Consider the following 15,755-nt stretch of genomic DNA (forward strand, 5'->3'; position numbering starts at 1 on the left):
ATGTCGCTCAGGACGATGCTGGCTGCAGCTAGAGGCAGCCACACGCAGAGCAGAGGTGCAGGAACAGCCCTGGGCTCCTCTGCGTGCCCGCCCAGTGCCAGGGATGCTCCAGGCCCCTGCAGAGCCCTGGCGCTTGCAGGACCCTGCAGCCTCGTGCCCTCAGCTCTGCCCTCTGTCCCTGTCCCCCTCCTACACTTCCCATGGCTCCAGCACAGCCTCTGCTCTCTCCCTCACAGCCAAACTACGTGTCAGAGACCTGTAAAAGCTGGGGCCATTTCCCACCAAAACGCTGCTCCGCAGCTCTGACCCTCTGCTGTGCCCAGGGACCGGCCTGGACTCAAGTCCCTGCTGGAGGCTCCTGCACTGTCCCCCCTTTCCTCGAGCCTCGGAGCGAGGCAGCCTGCAGCGCCCCTGGGCTCCGCGCCCGGGATTCCTCCCTCTCCGTAGCCCCTGATCCCTTCAGCCTTTGCTCTCTCCCTAATGCTGGCAGCCACCTTCCAACCACAGTGTCATGCAAAGCCCCCCGAGAAGCTGCAAATTCACTGATCAAGACACCCCAAGTCCCAACAAAGGAAAGAGGGCCCAGCCTGGACCCCCGTGCAGGAGGTCAGGCAGGTCCAGCCCCAGAAAAGGGCAGCGCTGCCCAGCCCGAGCCTGAGCAAGAAGCCCCAGGGGCAGGAGGGCCAACGTGGCAGCCCTGGGGCCCCAAGGGACCACAGAGCTGAGCTGCAAATGCTGCAGGTTGCCAAGCACAAGGGCACTGGGACACATCCCTGCTCCTCCCTAGGAGACTCCTTGCAGGGCAGGGAAAGCAGTAGGAGCCCTGGGCCTGCTGGAGCTCTCTGCCTGCAGCAGGAAGGTGCTGGCAGCAGAGCCCAGACAGAGCCCAGCAGAACTGTCACCCTCACAGAACCGGAGGGCCTGGGCCTATCTACCTCCCTGCTCCCAGCTGGTCCCCCAGAAATAGGGGGAGCAGAAGGTGCAGGGACAAGAGCTCCAAGGGCTGGGAGAGCCTCCCCTCTCAGGCTGGGTTTCCAGCACACGGTGCTGCGACTCCATCCCGCTCAGCTACCAGGAGACTAATCCACACTTCACAGATCTTCAGGGGGTTTCTAGATACGAGCAGTCAGGAAAGCAGCTTTTGACAGCACAAGAGGGGCTGCAGAAGCATTTGTAAGAACTGAGGCTGCAATCGGAGGCTGATAGGCACTTGAATGAGCAAAACAATAATATAAAAGTGTGTTATGGAAGGAACTAGAAAAAGGTTTATCCCCCCCTCCCCCCAAAGAGACCAACGGCACCACCATGGAGGTGGTTGTTCATTTGGGTCAACAAGGAAATCTATGGTGAGGACCAGGGCCCCCAGCAAGAAAAGGCCCTGAGTGAGCAGGGCGAGACCGGGGGGCTCTTGGGGGACCAGGCGAGTGCCGGGAGGCCCCGGGAGCAGCGCTGGAGCCATCACATGGGCGACGACGCACACTCGGGGGTCAGCTCCATGTCGAAGGTCAGCGACTCTGCGGGGAGACACAGAGAGGGGTCACGGGGCCCGCGCGCCCCGCGGGGCTGGCGTCGAGCCCTGGAGCTCGGCCCCCAGCCGGGCCCTCCCCGCGCGGCCCTCGGAGGGACCCACCAAACTGGCCCGCGTTGGCCTCTGCTCCCTCGCTGCTGATGCCGGACTGCATGAGCGAGTCCAGGGTGCGCGGGGACATGGGCAGGTCGATGGTGTTGCTGAAGGAGGTGCTGGAGGAGGGAAGGGAACACAGCGACAGTCAGATGCCGACCGGAGCGCTCCGACACCACGGCCACCCCCAGCCTCAAGGCACAGAGAGCCAAGGTCCCAAGAGCTGGGCCCTCCACGACACAAGGAAAAAAGCCAAGGAGGGAGGAAAAGGCGGCTCAGCCTCCCCTCTGGCCTCCTCCTATCCTGGCTATGAGCCTGGGGCACTGCGGCAGAACAGTGGGAGCCGAGGGGCTGTAACCACCCCGAGCAACCAAGCAGTGCAGGGTAAGACCCCCGGAGCAGGACTGCTCCCTGGGCTTGCAGACAACCCCGCCAGGACACTCACGGGGTGACGCAGATGAACTTGGTCTTCAGGTACGGAGCAGCACCTGCAGAGGAGGAGCAGACTTGTCACCAGCTGCCAGAGGAGGAAACCAGCTCCCCTGCCCCGCTCCGGATGGGAATGGCCCTGCAGACACTGCGCAGCGGCCACCGAGCCCTCGCACGCTGCTGCGGTCCTGCATGGGCTCTGCGCCAAGGAACGTGCTCCCAAGCACTAGCCTCAGGCTGCAGCTGGGAATCGTGACCCACGGCAGGATCCCACCGTTACCAATGGCTCTTCCGCCTCGGAGCGGTCACCGCAACAAGCCCGCGCCAGAACACAGAAAGTCAACGACTACCTGAGTCTGTGGCTTCAGAGTGCTCCTGGCTCTCAGGGCGGCAGTACTTCCCAAAGGCCTCCTCCTTCGGGATGTCCGGGTACAGATACACCAGGGGGGACACCAGGATGTTGGTGGCATCCATGATTTTGTAGCCCATGATGATCTCCGCAAAGGACATGCTGTTCAGCTGCTGCTTGGTGTAAGGCTCCACGGACTGGATCTGGGTCTTCCCTGCACAAGGAGACTTTTGACACCGGGCAAGACACCTGCATTCCTCAAACTGAGACCTTCCTTGGACACCGCAGGAGAGGTTGGGACAAGGCAGAGCGGCCTGGGCTCACACTCGGCACAGCAGAGCTGCTGTAGGCACTTGGGCTGTGGCACACGGGCAGCACGGAGAGGCGCCAGGCAGTGCCAGCAGCCTGGAAAGCTGCACCCTGCCAGCAACACACGGGCAGGGGTGACCAGCAAGAGCCACCCAGGCTCATGCTCAAAGGTTTAACCAAGGGAAAGGGCCCATCAGGACAAGGATAAAGGACAAACATAATTGGTGACGATGCTGTGACCCAGGAGCATCCCTGGAGCAAGGCAGCAGCGCCAGGGAGGAGGGAACGTACCACTGATATCCTTCTCCACCCAGGTGAAGGTGATGCCCCCTTCCTTGCTGCTCTCGCTGAACCGCAGCAGGAAGGTTCCTGGTGGCTTGGTGCTCAGGATGGCTCGCTCCCGCTCCTTGCTGATGAATCCCATGATGTAGCTGGATGGCGAGGGAAAGAGCGTGCCAGGGTGTGGGACCACTGCGGCACCAACTCTAAAACACGAGTCCAGCCAGTTCTCTTCACAGCTTCAGGCAGCCACAGGGTCTGGCCTCACCCTCAGCAGAGCTTTTAGACATTCCCAGGTGTCGGGAAAGGTTTTTTTGCTTGGAACCAGCCAACAGGGTCTGGGATGAAGAGGCATCCCGGGAAAACCCAGTGCTTGTACCCAAGAAGACACCCCCACCGCCCTCGGGACAGGGGTCACCAGCCCAGCTCACCCACCCTTCATTCCACAGCGCCAGGATGTATTTCTTCACTAAGTCGATGATGTTGTCCAGCCAGACCCAGAAAGAGAAGCCTTTGCCAGCCATGTTCTCCTGAGGAACAGAGCAGCGAGGCTGTGAGTGCAGCCTGGGCAGTGGACAGCCCAGGGAGGGCACGGGGGAGGAAAGGGGCTTTATACCTTGCAGAACTTGGCCCAGGTGATTTGACAGCCGGAGTAATTCACACCTGGCCCTGGCAAAGAAAAACAGGAGCATCAACATTTGGACAGAGCTGCTCTCCCATGCAGCAACCCAAGTTTGCAGTGTTTCAGGGAAAACCAAGCAATTAAAAAGTAAAGCTCTCTTCCCAAAGCATGCAACGCTGCTACCACATCGCATTTACAAATGGTTCTCACGGAAGTCACCCCGGAGGGACAAGCAGGGCACCCAGGACGGTGCTTACCTAGAAGTTTTTCTGCCAGTGTTGTCAGCTGCTCGATGCTGAGACCGCGCTTGGTGGTGGAAGAGAACTGCCAGCTCAGCACCTCCGCCACCTGGTCCCAGGTGCCGATGGGCGGCTTGGTGAAGAAGTTCACGTTCTGCACGAGGAAACGCAGCCCTGAGCAGGGCATCGCGCACAGGTGGGGCCAGACCCCCAAGGAGCCCTGTTGGGCCATGGTTTTTCCCATCGCTTCCTCCTTCTGCTGCAGCCTGGGTGCTGGGGCAGCTGCCCCGAAGGCTGCAGGGCATCTCTGCCCACCCTACCTTGGGGTTGTTGGTCAGCATGTTGTACCACAGGATGGAGGCCCAGGCATTGGGCATCTGGCAGATGTTCGAGATGACCACAACGGGCAGCGAGTGGGTCTGCAAAGACAGAACGCAAAGACAGGCTGGGACACCTCACCGGTGCCGCCTGCCCCGTTCTCCAGGACTGTCCCCAGCCAGGCACAGCCACGGCACCCCTCCAGCTCGGCCCTCTCCTCCTTGGCCTGCAGGAGCCCACAACTCACCTCCAGGTCGATCTTCAGCCCCTGGTGATAGACCTCTGTCTCAAAGGTGATGAGGTGCAGCTCCTCGGTGACGATCAGCGAGGCCTGGGGAGACGAGGGCACAGTGGGCACCCCGCAGACACCTCCCCCAGGGGACACACGGCCACTGGGGCCAGCGCTGCTGCTAAGGTCTCTGCTGCTGGTCTGGCAGCTGCCAGCACATCGGATGGTGCCCGCCAACACCCGCTGCGAGCAGTGCCCACACTTCCCCTTTCTGCGGTTTAGCTGCTTGACGCAGACTGAGGCTCGGAGCTGGCGGATGGCAGGGGATTGCTACGGGTGCTCCAAGCAGAGCTGGCAGCCTCTCCTGAGCAGGGCCCCTTCCCCGGCACGGCCCCGGCTCAGCACTTACGTCGCAGTTGGCTCTCCCTCCATTGCCACATCGCTGCTCCCGCAGCGTCTGCAAAGAGAAGAAACAGCTAAAGCAGCTCCCCAGGCCCAAGGGCTTCGGAGCAGCCCCGAGGGCTCCCTGTACCCACCAGGTGCTTGAACTCTGCAGAGAGGCTGCCGTTGTTGGACTCCTCCATGTTCATCACCTTGGTATTTGTCCCCAGAATGTTAAACTTCCGTGACCTGGGAAGAGCAAAGACACAGCGTGACCGACAGCTCCTCAGCGAACACGGCACGCCAGGTTACAAAGAGCCAAGAAGCGGCACTGCACTTACCCCCGCAGGGCTGCAACATCCCCGGAGTCCCTAGGAGAGAGGGGAGAGCCCGGTCAGGTGCCAGCCTTCCACATGGACACAGGAGCACAAAGGGCAGCACTAAAGGAGCTGCTGTGCAGGAATAGCTGCACTCCCAGGCTCTGCCCTGTGCTGGATGCTGAACCCTGGGACCCTTCCACCCTGTGCCAGATCCTGCTAATCCCCTTTACTCAGGGTCACGCTGGCCCTTGGCACAGGAATGGAGATCTGATGGCAGCACGAACAGCCCAGGGAGCAGCAAGCCCCATCCCAGACACTCCATCCACTCAACACCAGGATCACAGGACTCACTTGTCAATGCAGACTTTAATTTTCAGCTGATAGTTCAGCTCTGGGAACTTGACCAGCAACCTGCAAAGAACCAGGAGATGGGCAAGTGAGCATGAACACCCTGCACAGGCAAACAGGAACCTGGCATGAGCCACAGCGGAGACCGAGGCTGGATGAACAGCACTGCTGGGTGCATGCCCAGCCTGGCAGCATCATGGTTCACCCCACACCATCCACGGAGACTCAGCATCACACAGTCCATGCGGCTCCTCTGATCCAGCCTGCACTCAGGACTGGGTTATCCTCAGAACAGGGGACAGCACCTCAGTGCTCCGGAGCCCACCTCCATCAGCTGTTGATGCCACCCACATCATGGGGACATCTGCTCAGAGCGGGCACCATCCGCGCCGCTGCGCTGCCGCATCCCGCCGCACGCGGAGCGGGCAGGCATGGCAAAGCCGGGACACCATGAACCCGCTCCAGGTGCAGGAGCGGCTCCGCACAGGCTGGCGAGGCACGTGGAGCTGCCGAGAGCGGCCGGCCAGGGAAGCATTGGCGTTTCCCACCCGCCGCCCCCACGGCAGGGTTTACCAGAACCCCGGCTGCCTCCAGGAACGCGGCGGCTCCGCAGCCAGCGGCGGCACTGAGTCACCTGGCTGCGCACCAGCAGGGCCAGCCCGCAGGGCTGCATTCCCTCCCGGGCTGCCAGCGCTTTCCAGGCCAGCCGGAGGCAGCATCCGCAGCAGCGTTTCCTCCGGAGGGAGCTCCTTGGCTTCCCTCCCCACCGCGCACACCCAGGGCCGGCGACGCACCTGACTTTGGTGGTGAACTGCACACCCGTTTTGATGACCAGGGGCCGGTCGGGGTGCATGGGCATGCAGGGCTGCCTCTCCACGACGAAAGCGCTGCAGGGAGAAGGCACAAGGCAGAGCGGTCACATCCCGGACCCCATCCCAGCACACGGGCTGCTCATCCCTCCCCACACTCCCCGTAACCCCAGAGCTGCCGGCAGCTCCCAGCACCTTTTCATCAGGTTCCTGAAGAGCTCTACAATCCGCTCCTCCAGCATGGGCCGGTGCTGGACGATGGGGTCACCCTTGTAGGACACTTTCTGCTGCAGCTCTTCCAGCTTCTTGATCTGCTGCCGGGTCTGTAGTTGTGATTCCGCAAGAGAGGTTATCCTAGGGGAGGCAGGAAGGACCCGTGTTAGCTCTGGCTGCCAAGCCTTGCACCCTGCATGCTCTCAGACCACCCGTTGCAGCCCTCTGCCCCCCTCACTGGTACACAAGGGGCGAATCTCTACATCAACCATCAGAGAACAGAATGGCCTGCACCTCCCAGCCAGGTGTGTTTAGGCTCTGAGCTAAAAAGGAAATCTGCACATGCCTGAGATCTGCAGAGAAACCCCTGCCAAGGGCCTACAAACAGCCACGCAGCGACAGGAACTCCTCACAGCAGCCTTGGGAATCCCACAGGCCCGGAGCTAGAAATTCCTGCTGCAGCACCTGCTCTCCAGGACCAGTCCGACCAGCAGATTACATTTATGCTTGCAGGCATCAGCACTCAGTTGGCAAGGACATTCCCAGAGGCATTCCCAGACCGTTTCCAGTGCAGATGTTTGGATGCAGCCTCTTGAGAGGTTTCTGCAACTCTCAGCAGGCTTCCTTACCAGTTCTCCAGTCGGTCGAGACAGATATTGGGGGGGCCACCAATGCAGGCGATTTGCTGCCGCCTTTTCCAGTCTGCTAGCTCCTCATCCGCAAGCATCTTCTGCACATACTCCATGGCTGACAAGAGCCCAGCCAGCTCGCTCACGATACCCTAGCGAGAAAGAAACTTAGCACCCTCCAACTCCTTTCAAGATCTACAAGTTCCTCTAAAAACAAGAGGGGACTGAGGGTTGCACTTCTAGTGATCCTCTCAGATCCGGCCACGTATGAGCACCAAACTCCTATTCCAGGGAGGGCATCTCTGCATCCCAGAGGGATCTGGAGGGCTGGTCACTCATGAGGGTCACAACGTACCCTCCGCATTTGGTCCAGCGCCGTGAGCATCTGCTCCAGCTGCTGCATTTTCTGCCGGGTCACTGACTGGTTGTTTCCATTCAGATCCTGCATGTCTGCAATGAGAAGAAAACAATTTTCAGCCAAGCACATGAACTCCTGCCCTCCTGAGGATCACACGCCGGAGACCTCCAGTCAATTGCAAAGAAAAAGCAGCCCAGGAGGCTGGTGATCATTAAGTAGCCTCCACACTCCTTGCTGACTTTAGTACATGCACAGCAGGGATATCACCTCTACGTGCCACTTCTCTTTTCACGCTCAAAACAAGCAGAGCTGTTTCAGCTCTCCTGGGGCTCTGCCAGCAGCAGAAACAAAAACAAGGTTTCTCCAATTGCCATGCAAATGCCCTGAGCCTAAACTGCCCTTTTTGCTTGGAAAGATGCACAGTGAGGGCTGGAAACACCCTCCAGCACATTTCCTTACAGGAACACGCTTTGGTTTGCCAGAAACTAATGAGCTTCCATTACCTCCTTGGCTTTTCAAAGTCTTGTAGTTGAAATCAAAATCATCTTGGAGATTCTCCACCACTTTCATCTTCTGCTCCAGATCCTGCAAGGCCAGAGATGTAGGTTTGTTCAAAGCACTAAACCACAACGCTTTTAAGCATCTTCTTCCCCGGCATTGCACACACATACCTGTACCCTCTTCCTCACGTCCTGCAGATGCTGCTCCAGCATTTGCTGCTTTTCTGTCACGACAGCTGCTGTCGGGTGTGTTGCCTGTCCCCCTTGCTGCAGAAGAGACTTAGACCTTAGTCTCTTAGACCTTAGACTAAGCGCCCCCAAGAAGGGACTTAGAACAGGACTTAGGACCCAGAGAGACTCTGCCCTGCGGAGGTTTTGCAGGCAGAGCCCTCAAGCTGGCTGTCAAAAGCAGCTGAGCACGTGCATGGAGCTGCCAGGAGGAAAGAGCCATCCCGGGACACCACCTGCCCCCGAGCCACTTACTTGGGCTGCGGTTGCCGCTGTCTGAAGGAGCCGGGACTCTTCCCACAGGCAGCGAGCCACAATGCGGGCTATTTCCATCGGCTTCTCCAGGTATCTGCTCTGTAAAGCACCCAAACCCCCAAAGTTAGCAGGGAAAAATGCAACTCGTGGGATTTGCAGAGCCTTTAAGGCTGCAGCTCGAATCGCTCAGGGGAAGCGTTAGGAGCGCAGAGGTTCCCTCTGCCAAGCCAGCATTTAAAAACAAAACGTGCGCTTCCTTCCCACCTGCAGGAACTGCTTGATGCGCCGCAGGTTGTGCTGGTAGAGGACGTTGGACTCCTGCAGGAAGCGGCTGTACTGCTGGTCGATCTCCCCCAGCAGGTTGTGGAACACCAGCGTGGCGTGCGACTCCTTGCTGGCGGCGTAGGCCCTGCGAGCGGCACGGCCCCGAGCCTGGCACCCCGCGCCGGGCTCCCCGCGTCCCCGCCGCCCCGGAACGCGGATCATCGCAGGCCTTGGCCAGCGTCGATCAACCAGAGCGCTGCAGATGGGGGCAGCGGTGGCTCCCCCATGCACGAGCCACCCGAACGCACGCAGGGCCGAGGTGACAAATGTTCTCGGCTTGTGCTTGGGCTCTGGCTTTCAGCCAGGGTGCACGGCCTCCTCTCCAGGCCCACGTGCTCTCCAAAAAGGAGCAGGTGGCTCCTTTGCAGCCTCATGTGCAAGGGAGGACAGGGTAAACCTGGATGTGAACACCTTTGCTTTGCACCTTCCCCCTTGGGGATTTGGCACCACATTCACAGATTTCTGCTCCCTTTCGCACTGCACTTAACGAGTCCCAGAAGGAGGCAGAGCAAGGAAGAACAGTTCTGCAAAGCCAAAGCCTAGGGGAACAAGCACAGCCTGTTTCCAAACCTCCCTGGCACCCGCTCCCATCCCAACCCTTCTGTGGAGCAGAGCTCAAGGGTCTGAAGGAACAAGACCAGCAACCCACACACAACCCTCAGATTTGGAAGCAAGCACTGGAAAATCCCTGTTCATCCAAAGCAGAGGACAAGGCCCTCCCCTAAAACACAGGGCTGAGCATCCCCAGCAAAGCCCACGCGCCGGAGCGTCGCAAGGCCTCACCAGTCCTGGCTCTCAATCCACGGAGCCAGGAACTGCCGGAGCTCCATGGGGAAGCTGTCGCTGTAGAGCTGGTGGAGCTGCTCCAAGTAGCGCGTGTCGAGCTGCTGCAGCTGGTTCCACTGCGCCATCCTGGCCGGCTCCGGAGACCTGCAGGGCCGGACGCAGCGGTGAGAGCGGCAGGGCCTTGCAGGGCATTGGGCTGCCCTGCACCAGTGGGAAAGGTGCCCGGCTTTGGGAGCGCAAGTCCAAGGCGCTCAGAGCAACGGGAAGATCCCATCCTCCCGGTGCCACAAAGAGGAGGGTTCCGAGTTCGTCCTGCAGCCAGGGCCGATGTCCCGCGCCACGCGGCCCCGCTTGCCGGCCCGATTCCCGAGTCACGGCGAGGCTGGGGTGTTTGTGACGGCAACGCGACGGTCTCCGCTCACCCCGGAGCCCCGAGGGGAGCAGCGAGAGGCTCTGCTGTCCCACACAGCCACCACCAGCCAGACCGTCCGGCTCAGGGTGCCACGAGGCCCTGTGGCATCGCAGAGCTCCCGGGCACCTCTGCGGACACCGGGAGAGCCCGGGGTCTCCGGCGATGCCACTCGTTGGTTCCCGCTCAGCAAGGCCCTTTGTGGCTCACGGCCGGACCCGTTAGCAGCACCGGCCCGGGGACCGCAAGAGCTGGTGCCGCCTCTGCCCCCAGGCCCAGCGCCCGCCCGAGGAGAGGCCGACAGCCCGTGGGCTCCGAGCGCTGCTGTCGTCACTAGCGCACGGGCCCACGCCGGGAGAACAGGGAACCACAGAGCAAAACCGCACCGCGAGCAGCGCCCCGAGCGCGTGCGAACCGGGGGAGGAACCGGCCGAGCGGGGCAGGAAAAGGCCCTTCTCACCCAGGGCAAACGGCAGCCCCAGCCGCGACGCGCGGGGCCGAGGGCGCCTGGGGAACGCGGAGCTGCCGCCCTGCGCGCGGCAAAGAGGGAGACGGCGCCGAGCGCGAGGCCGTTTCAGCCCCGGCCCCGCAGGGGCAGCTCCGACAGCGCCGTCTCCTTCCCAGCGAGGTCCCCTTCCCAGCGGCCTTGGCCGTGAGGCCGAATAAAGGGAAGATTCTGACTCATTTTTCCACCAAGTGAAATTAATGGGAAACATCTGAGATTGCAACAGCAGAGCCTGCGCTGGCACTGGCAGCTTGCGGCCATCCGCGCCAGGGTCCTGTGCCAAGCTGAGCCCTGTCCCCGCCACCGTCCCGAGGGGGATTTGCAGCACAAAAACACGGAGGCTCCGGGAGGCCACAGAGCGGCAGGACCAAGGGGTGGCTCCAACGGGCTCATGGGGCTGGTTCGGGCACCCCCGTGCCCCATTCTGCAGCCCACAAGAGCCTCCCGGAGGCCACGGGCCAGGCTTGGAAGTTCAGTGGCCGTTTGCCGCTCCGGCAGCTCCACGGAGAGGGAAGAGGAAGGGTCCTGGGTCCCCCCGGTCACTACAGGCAGGGGTGAGACTTGAGTGCGGAGCCGCTTCCTGCTCCAGGCGCCGGCGCCGGCTCCGGGAGGGCAGGGAAGGAGCTGCAGAGCTTACGGTAAGCGCAGGAGGCGGAGACTGCCAGGAAGCAGCAGAAACAAGGAAGGAGCAATTCTCGGGTTCGCAGCTTCTGTATCGGTGGAAATCAAAGCAAGAGCAGAAGGGAGAGAGCGCAAGCGCGCTCGGGAAGCGAGGGCACCGACCCTGCCCGCGCCAGCGGGAAAGGGCACTTCCCACGGGATCTTTGCTCCTCTGCGGAGGTTATTGCAGCGAGTGACACGTCAGCTGGGGCTTGGAAAGGGCCCTGCACCAGGAGCCCGTGCGTGTCCTGCCAAAGCCGGGACGAGATCCCTGTTGGCTCCCGGGGAGCGATTGGAGCTGCTGCCGGCAGCGAGCGGAGCCGGGCGCGTTTGTCGCACTCCAGCCCTGTCGTTAGGGCTGCTCTTTGCAAGGGGAAGGAAAGGGGACGGGTTGTGTCCTAGGCACACGCAGGGACGGGCAGGACACGGTCCCCCTGCGTGGGGACAAACACGTTCCCAGCGCAGGTGACAGATGCAACGCGCTGGGGCGCCAGCCCCCGGCACCGAGGCGGTTCCCACAGCGCAAAGCACGGGCGATTCCTGCTCCCCACGGGCACAGCGGGATCCCCCAGGCTGCCCCGGCCCCGTTTGCCATGGAAATAAACTGCAAAACATCCGGGCTGAGAAACCCCAGGGCGAGCCCGGCCGCCTCCTTCCCCTCACAGCAGGGCCCAGGGACCCTCTCGCGCTGACCCAGGCTGAACGGTCCCGCCGGGAAGCCGCGGTCGCCCTCCCGGCCCGTGTCCCGCGGCAGGAGCCTCCGCGGAGCCGGCGCCATCGAAACGGGAAGCGGAGCAGCCGCTTCCTGGAAGAGCCGGCCCCGCTCCGGGCCACGGGCGGGCTCCGCGGCCGGACTTTCCCCGCGGGCGGCAGCAAAACCAACCGGATTCCCTGCGCGGAGCCCGGCGGCTCTTCCGGCGGCAGCGCGGAGCCGAGGCCGGCGCGCGGAGGGGCCCGGCGCGCGGAGGGGCGGCCTCGGCGCTGGTCGTGGCGGCGGCCGCGTCCCGCCAGGCCCCGCGCATGCTCCCCGCCGCAGGAAGCGCTCCCCGCCGCGGGCCCCAGCGCGCCCCGCCGCTCCGATCCCTCCAAACCGGAGCACGGGCTGCTCCGCCGCGTCTTTGCGGCGCGTCGCCGTCGGGCACCGCGGCCAGCAGGGGCCAAGGGCCCCACGGCACCTGCCGCGGCTGAGGCGGCTACCAAAGGGACCCGTCGCAGCCCCGCGGGATCCTCCCGGGGGTCCGGCCGTGTTCGCCTCCCCCAGCCCTGGAGCAGGGCCAGGCGGCGCGGGCGGCCGCCGCGGCCTGACGCAAGCGCCGGGGTAAACAAGGCGCTGAGCGCCGGGACGCTGCCGAGAGCGGCCCTGGAGCTCACGCACGTCCTCATTAGCCCAGCGGTAGCCAGAGGCCCCGTGGGCAGCTCCGAGCTCTGCGTTACCACCAGTGTGGGAAGGGATGGCGATGCAGTGTCCCGGGAGGCGATGCCAGCGCTGCCCGGCCCGGGGATGCGTCTCACGAGCGCCCCAGCCTCGGGCTCGCGGGCAGCAGGGCCCCTCCAAAACACTGTGGCTCTTCTCAGGTGCTGGCCCGGCCGGACCGAGCCGAGTTTTGCACCAAGAGGTTCATCGCCTGCAAGAGCACCCTGGCTCCTGGCACCATCAAGGACACCGCGCGGCTGCGGCGAGCCCAGGAATCGCCCCGCGCGCTCCGGCATCACCAACCGCCCGTGGAAAACTGCTCTCCTGGAATAAGGAGCTAATTACTGCAGGCGACGCAAGAGCAGCTCCAAGCAGCCCTGTTCACGAACAGAACTTGGCTCTGCTCCCCGGAGCACTTTGAAAGCCAGTCCTGAAGGGAGAAGCACCAAGAAGCAACAGGGGACGCGCGGACGGGGTGGCACGGAGGGCAGCGGGAGCTGCAGGGATCTCGCGGCCCCAGCACGGAGCTCTCGGCACAACCGGCCGTTCCAGCTGCAGCTCCGGGGCTTTGCAGGGTCTGTCCCCGCAGCCCGTGGCCACCACGGATGGTGCCTTCCAGTGTCCGTCCCCAAGTACCTCCCATCCGCTGTCACCTGGGCTCCCGCGGCTCCGAGAATCCGGGGAAGCCGCAGAAGGGGCTTCACTGGGGATGACACCTGAGGGCAATCAGAGATCTGGGATGGAAAGGGGGGTTAATCCCTGGGGCAGGCCTGGGAGAGCAGTGCTGCTACCCCGGGCAAAGACCCAGCGTGGGGACGGACACGGGGCGAGCGGCGGGGGCCGCGGGGCAGGACAGCGGGACGGGGGTCCCGGCGCATCCGCCCCGCGAATCCCAGGACACCCGTGACCTGCGCATCCGTCGCGCCTCCTGCGAGAGCGACCATTGAACCACAGCCCGGAGCAGGGAAAGGGTCCCAGACGGGGCATTTTTGAGAGGTCACAGCCAAGGGGTGGGTAAAGCCGCAGCCCCGACCCCAGCTCTGCTGCAGATGCGAATCAGCCCCTGGCACTTCGCTCTGCCCCGGCAGGACCATCCCCACGCGGTTTCCAGGCTGGATTACAGGTCACCTCCCCAGCCCGACGCTGTCACCCCAGCGTGTGACACAGGTGCCACCGACAAAGCCACGAGCATCTGCCCCGGCCCCTCGGCTCTCAAACCCGTGTCCCGAGGAGGGCTCGGACCCCCAGGGCTCACGCTCCCCGTGACACATCCCGGCTCCATCCCGGACTCCGGCTCCCCCGTTCCCGCCCCGCCAGCCCAGACGTTTCCCCCCGCGCACCCGGCCGGGCCTTGGCGCGACCCCAACGTGGCCACGGGCACCGGCCGCGCGACGGCGGGAGCGGGCGGTGCAGGGAGGCGGGGAGGACACCGGGCCCTGCCCGCGGCACCGACCGAGCTGCAGCCGCGAAACCGCCCGGGGACGGGACTGCCCGGAGCTGCCGCCGCGATTGGCCCCGGTCCCGCGCCGCTCGGTGCCGCCCCGGCCCCCTTGCATCGACCCGGCCCCCTTGCACGGATCCGGCGCCGCTCGGTACCGCCCCGGCCCCCTTGCATCGACCCGGCGCCCTTGCACGGATCCGGTGCCGCTCGGTACCGCCCCGGCCCCCTTGCACCGACCTGGCGCCGCTCGGTACCGCCCCGGTCCCCTTGCACCGACTCCGCCCCCTTGCACCGACCCGGCGCCGCTCGGTACCGCCCGGCCCCCTTGCACGGATCCGGTGCCGCTCGGTACCGCCCCAGCCCCCTTGCATCGACCCGGCCCCCTTGCACGGATCCGGTGCCGCTCGGTGCCGCCCCGGCCCCCTTGCATCGACCCGGCCCCCTTGCACCGACCCGGCGCCGCTCGGTACCGCCCCGGTCCCCTTGCACCGACCCGGTGCCGCTCGGTACCGCCCGGCCCCCTTGCACGGATCTGGCGCCGCTCGGTACCGCCTGGCCCCCTTGCACCGACCCGGTGCCGCTCGGTACCGCCCCGGCCCCGCAGCGCCCCGGGCCCCCCGCGCTCACCGGCGTAGCGGGGGCGGCGGCGGCCGCTCCCGGCGCCCAGCGCGGACCCTGCCCGAGTGCCGAGCGCTGCGGCACCCCGCCCCGCCCCGCGCGTCACGGCGCGCCCGTCCAATGGCGACGCAGCCCGCGCGCGAGGGACGGGCCGCGCCGGCCAATCAGCGCGGCCGCTCACCGGCTCTTCCCGGACGGCCCCGCCCCCGCCGCCGCCGCCGCCACCGCCTGGGGGCGCCGGGCGCAGGACGCGGCGGGGCCGCGGCGGGAGGGGCGGAACGTGCCGGGAAGGGCCGTGCGGGAAACCCAGCTGAGTTCCGGGCAGCGCCGTGACGTCAGCGCGCGGCCGGGGCTGGCGCCACCGCCTCTTAAAGGGACAGGGGCGGTCCCGGCGGCACCGACATTATGCGGGGTCCCCGCCCAGCCCCGCGCGTGTGCGGGGCCCCGGGACCAGCCCCGGTCCTGCCCGGACCAGCCCCAGTTCTGCACGGGACCAGCCCCGCACGGAGCCCTGGGGCCGGCCCCCGTCCGGTCCGGAACCAGCCCCGGTCCTGTCCGGGACCAGCCCTGCATGGAGCCCCCGGGACCGGCCCTGGCCCTGTCCCGTCCCAGCCCCGAGCCAGCAGCGGGGCAGGACGAGCCCCCCATCCCGTCCCATCCCATCCCAGGAAGTCGCTGCACGCTGCTCCTTTAGAAAAGAGACTTTATTAGTCGCGCTGCTCACCAGGATGCAGGCGTAGAAAACGTTAAAGCGTCGCCGAAGCCCCGCGGCCGCCGCCGCCGCCCGCGCCGGGCTCCGCTCTGCAGCGGGCAGGGGTCCCGGGGACAGCCCGGCGCGCGCGGGGCGAGCGCAGGGGAACGCGTGCGGTGGCCAAGCGGGTTACGTGTGACGGGAGCGGCGTGAGCGGGAGGCCTCCCGGCGCGGAGCCGCGGGGCGGGATGGGATGGACATCCCGTGTCGCCTCCGGGACATCCCGCGACGCCTCTGCACGTGGGAGCGGAGCGGAGCCGCCCGGGAGGCCCTCGGAGACGAGCCCTGGCCGGTGTCACGGCTGCTCCGACAGCCCTTCCTTCCAGGGCGGGATGTATCCCGGCCTCGGCCGCTCTCGGGAGCCGGAGGCCGGCGAGCGGGCTCTGCTCTTCGCTCCCGGGTCCGGGTGTA

General features: G+C 64.8%; 1 protein-coding gene across 2 annotated transcripts; it reads right to left on the bottom strand.

The window, feature by feature from the left end:
- Window positions 1-1,406: 1,406 nt before the first annotated feature.
- STAT3 (signal transducer and activator of transcription 3) lies at window positions 1,407-14,684 on the bottom strand. 2 transcript variants are annotated; one of them, XM_088519863.1, is made up of 24 exons: window positions 14,603-14,684; window positions 9,544-9,690; window positions 8,701-8,845; window positions 8,437-8,535; window positions 8,125-8,220; window positions 7,957-8,038; window positions 7,451-7,545; window positions 7,096-7,247; window positions 6,449-6,607; window positions 6,239-6,331; window positions 5,448-5,507; window positions 5,118-5,147; window positions 4,932-5,025; window positions 4,805-4,852; window positions 4,414-4,497; window positions 4,169-4,267; window positions 3,867-4,002; window positions 3,604-3,656; window positions 3,423-3,517; window positions 3,000-3,139; window positions 2,401-2,613; window positions 2,067-2,109; window positions 1,631-1,740; window positions 1,407-1,514 (listed from the first exon to the last, which is right to left on the bottom strand). In XM_088519863.1, exons 2-24 carry the CDS (start codon window positions 9,669-9,671, stop codon window positions 1,459-1,461), a joined length of 2,310 nt encoding a protein of 769 aa, XP_088375989.1. In that variant the 5' UTR covers window positions 9,672-9,690; window positions 14,603-14,684; the 3' UTR covers window positions 1,407-1,458. The 2 variants fall into 2 exon arrangements, with proteins under 2 accessions (XP_088375989.1, XP_088375988.1); XM_088519862.1 differs by having other exon boundaries at window positions 2,398-2,613.
- Window positions 14,685-15,755: the final 1,071 nt, after the last annotated feature.

Source organism: Tinamus guttatus, unplaced genomic scaffold, assembly GCF_059628265.1.
Source record: "Tinamus guttatus ecotype Peru unplaced genomic scaffold, ASM5962826v1 Tinamus_guttatus_pri_ptg000075l, whole genome shotgun sequence".
NCBI lineage: Eukaryota > Metazoa > Chordata > Aves > Tinamiformes > Tinamidae > Tinamus > Tinamus guttatus.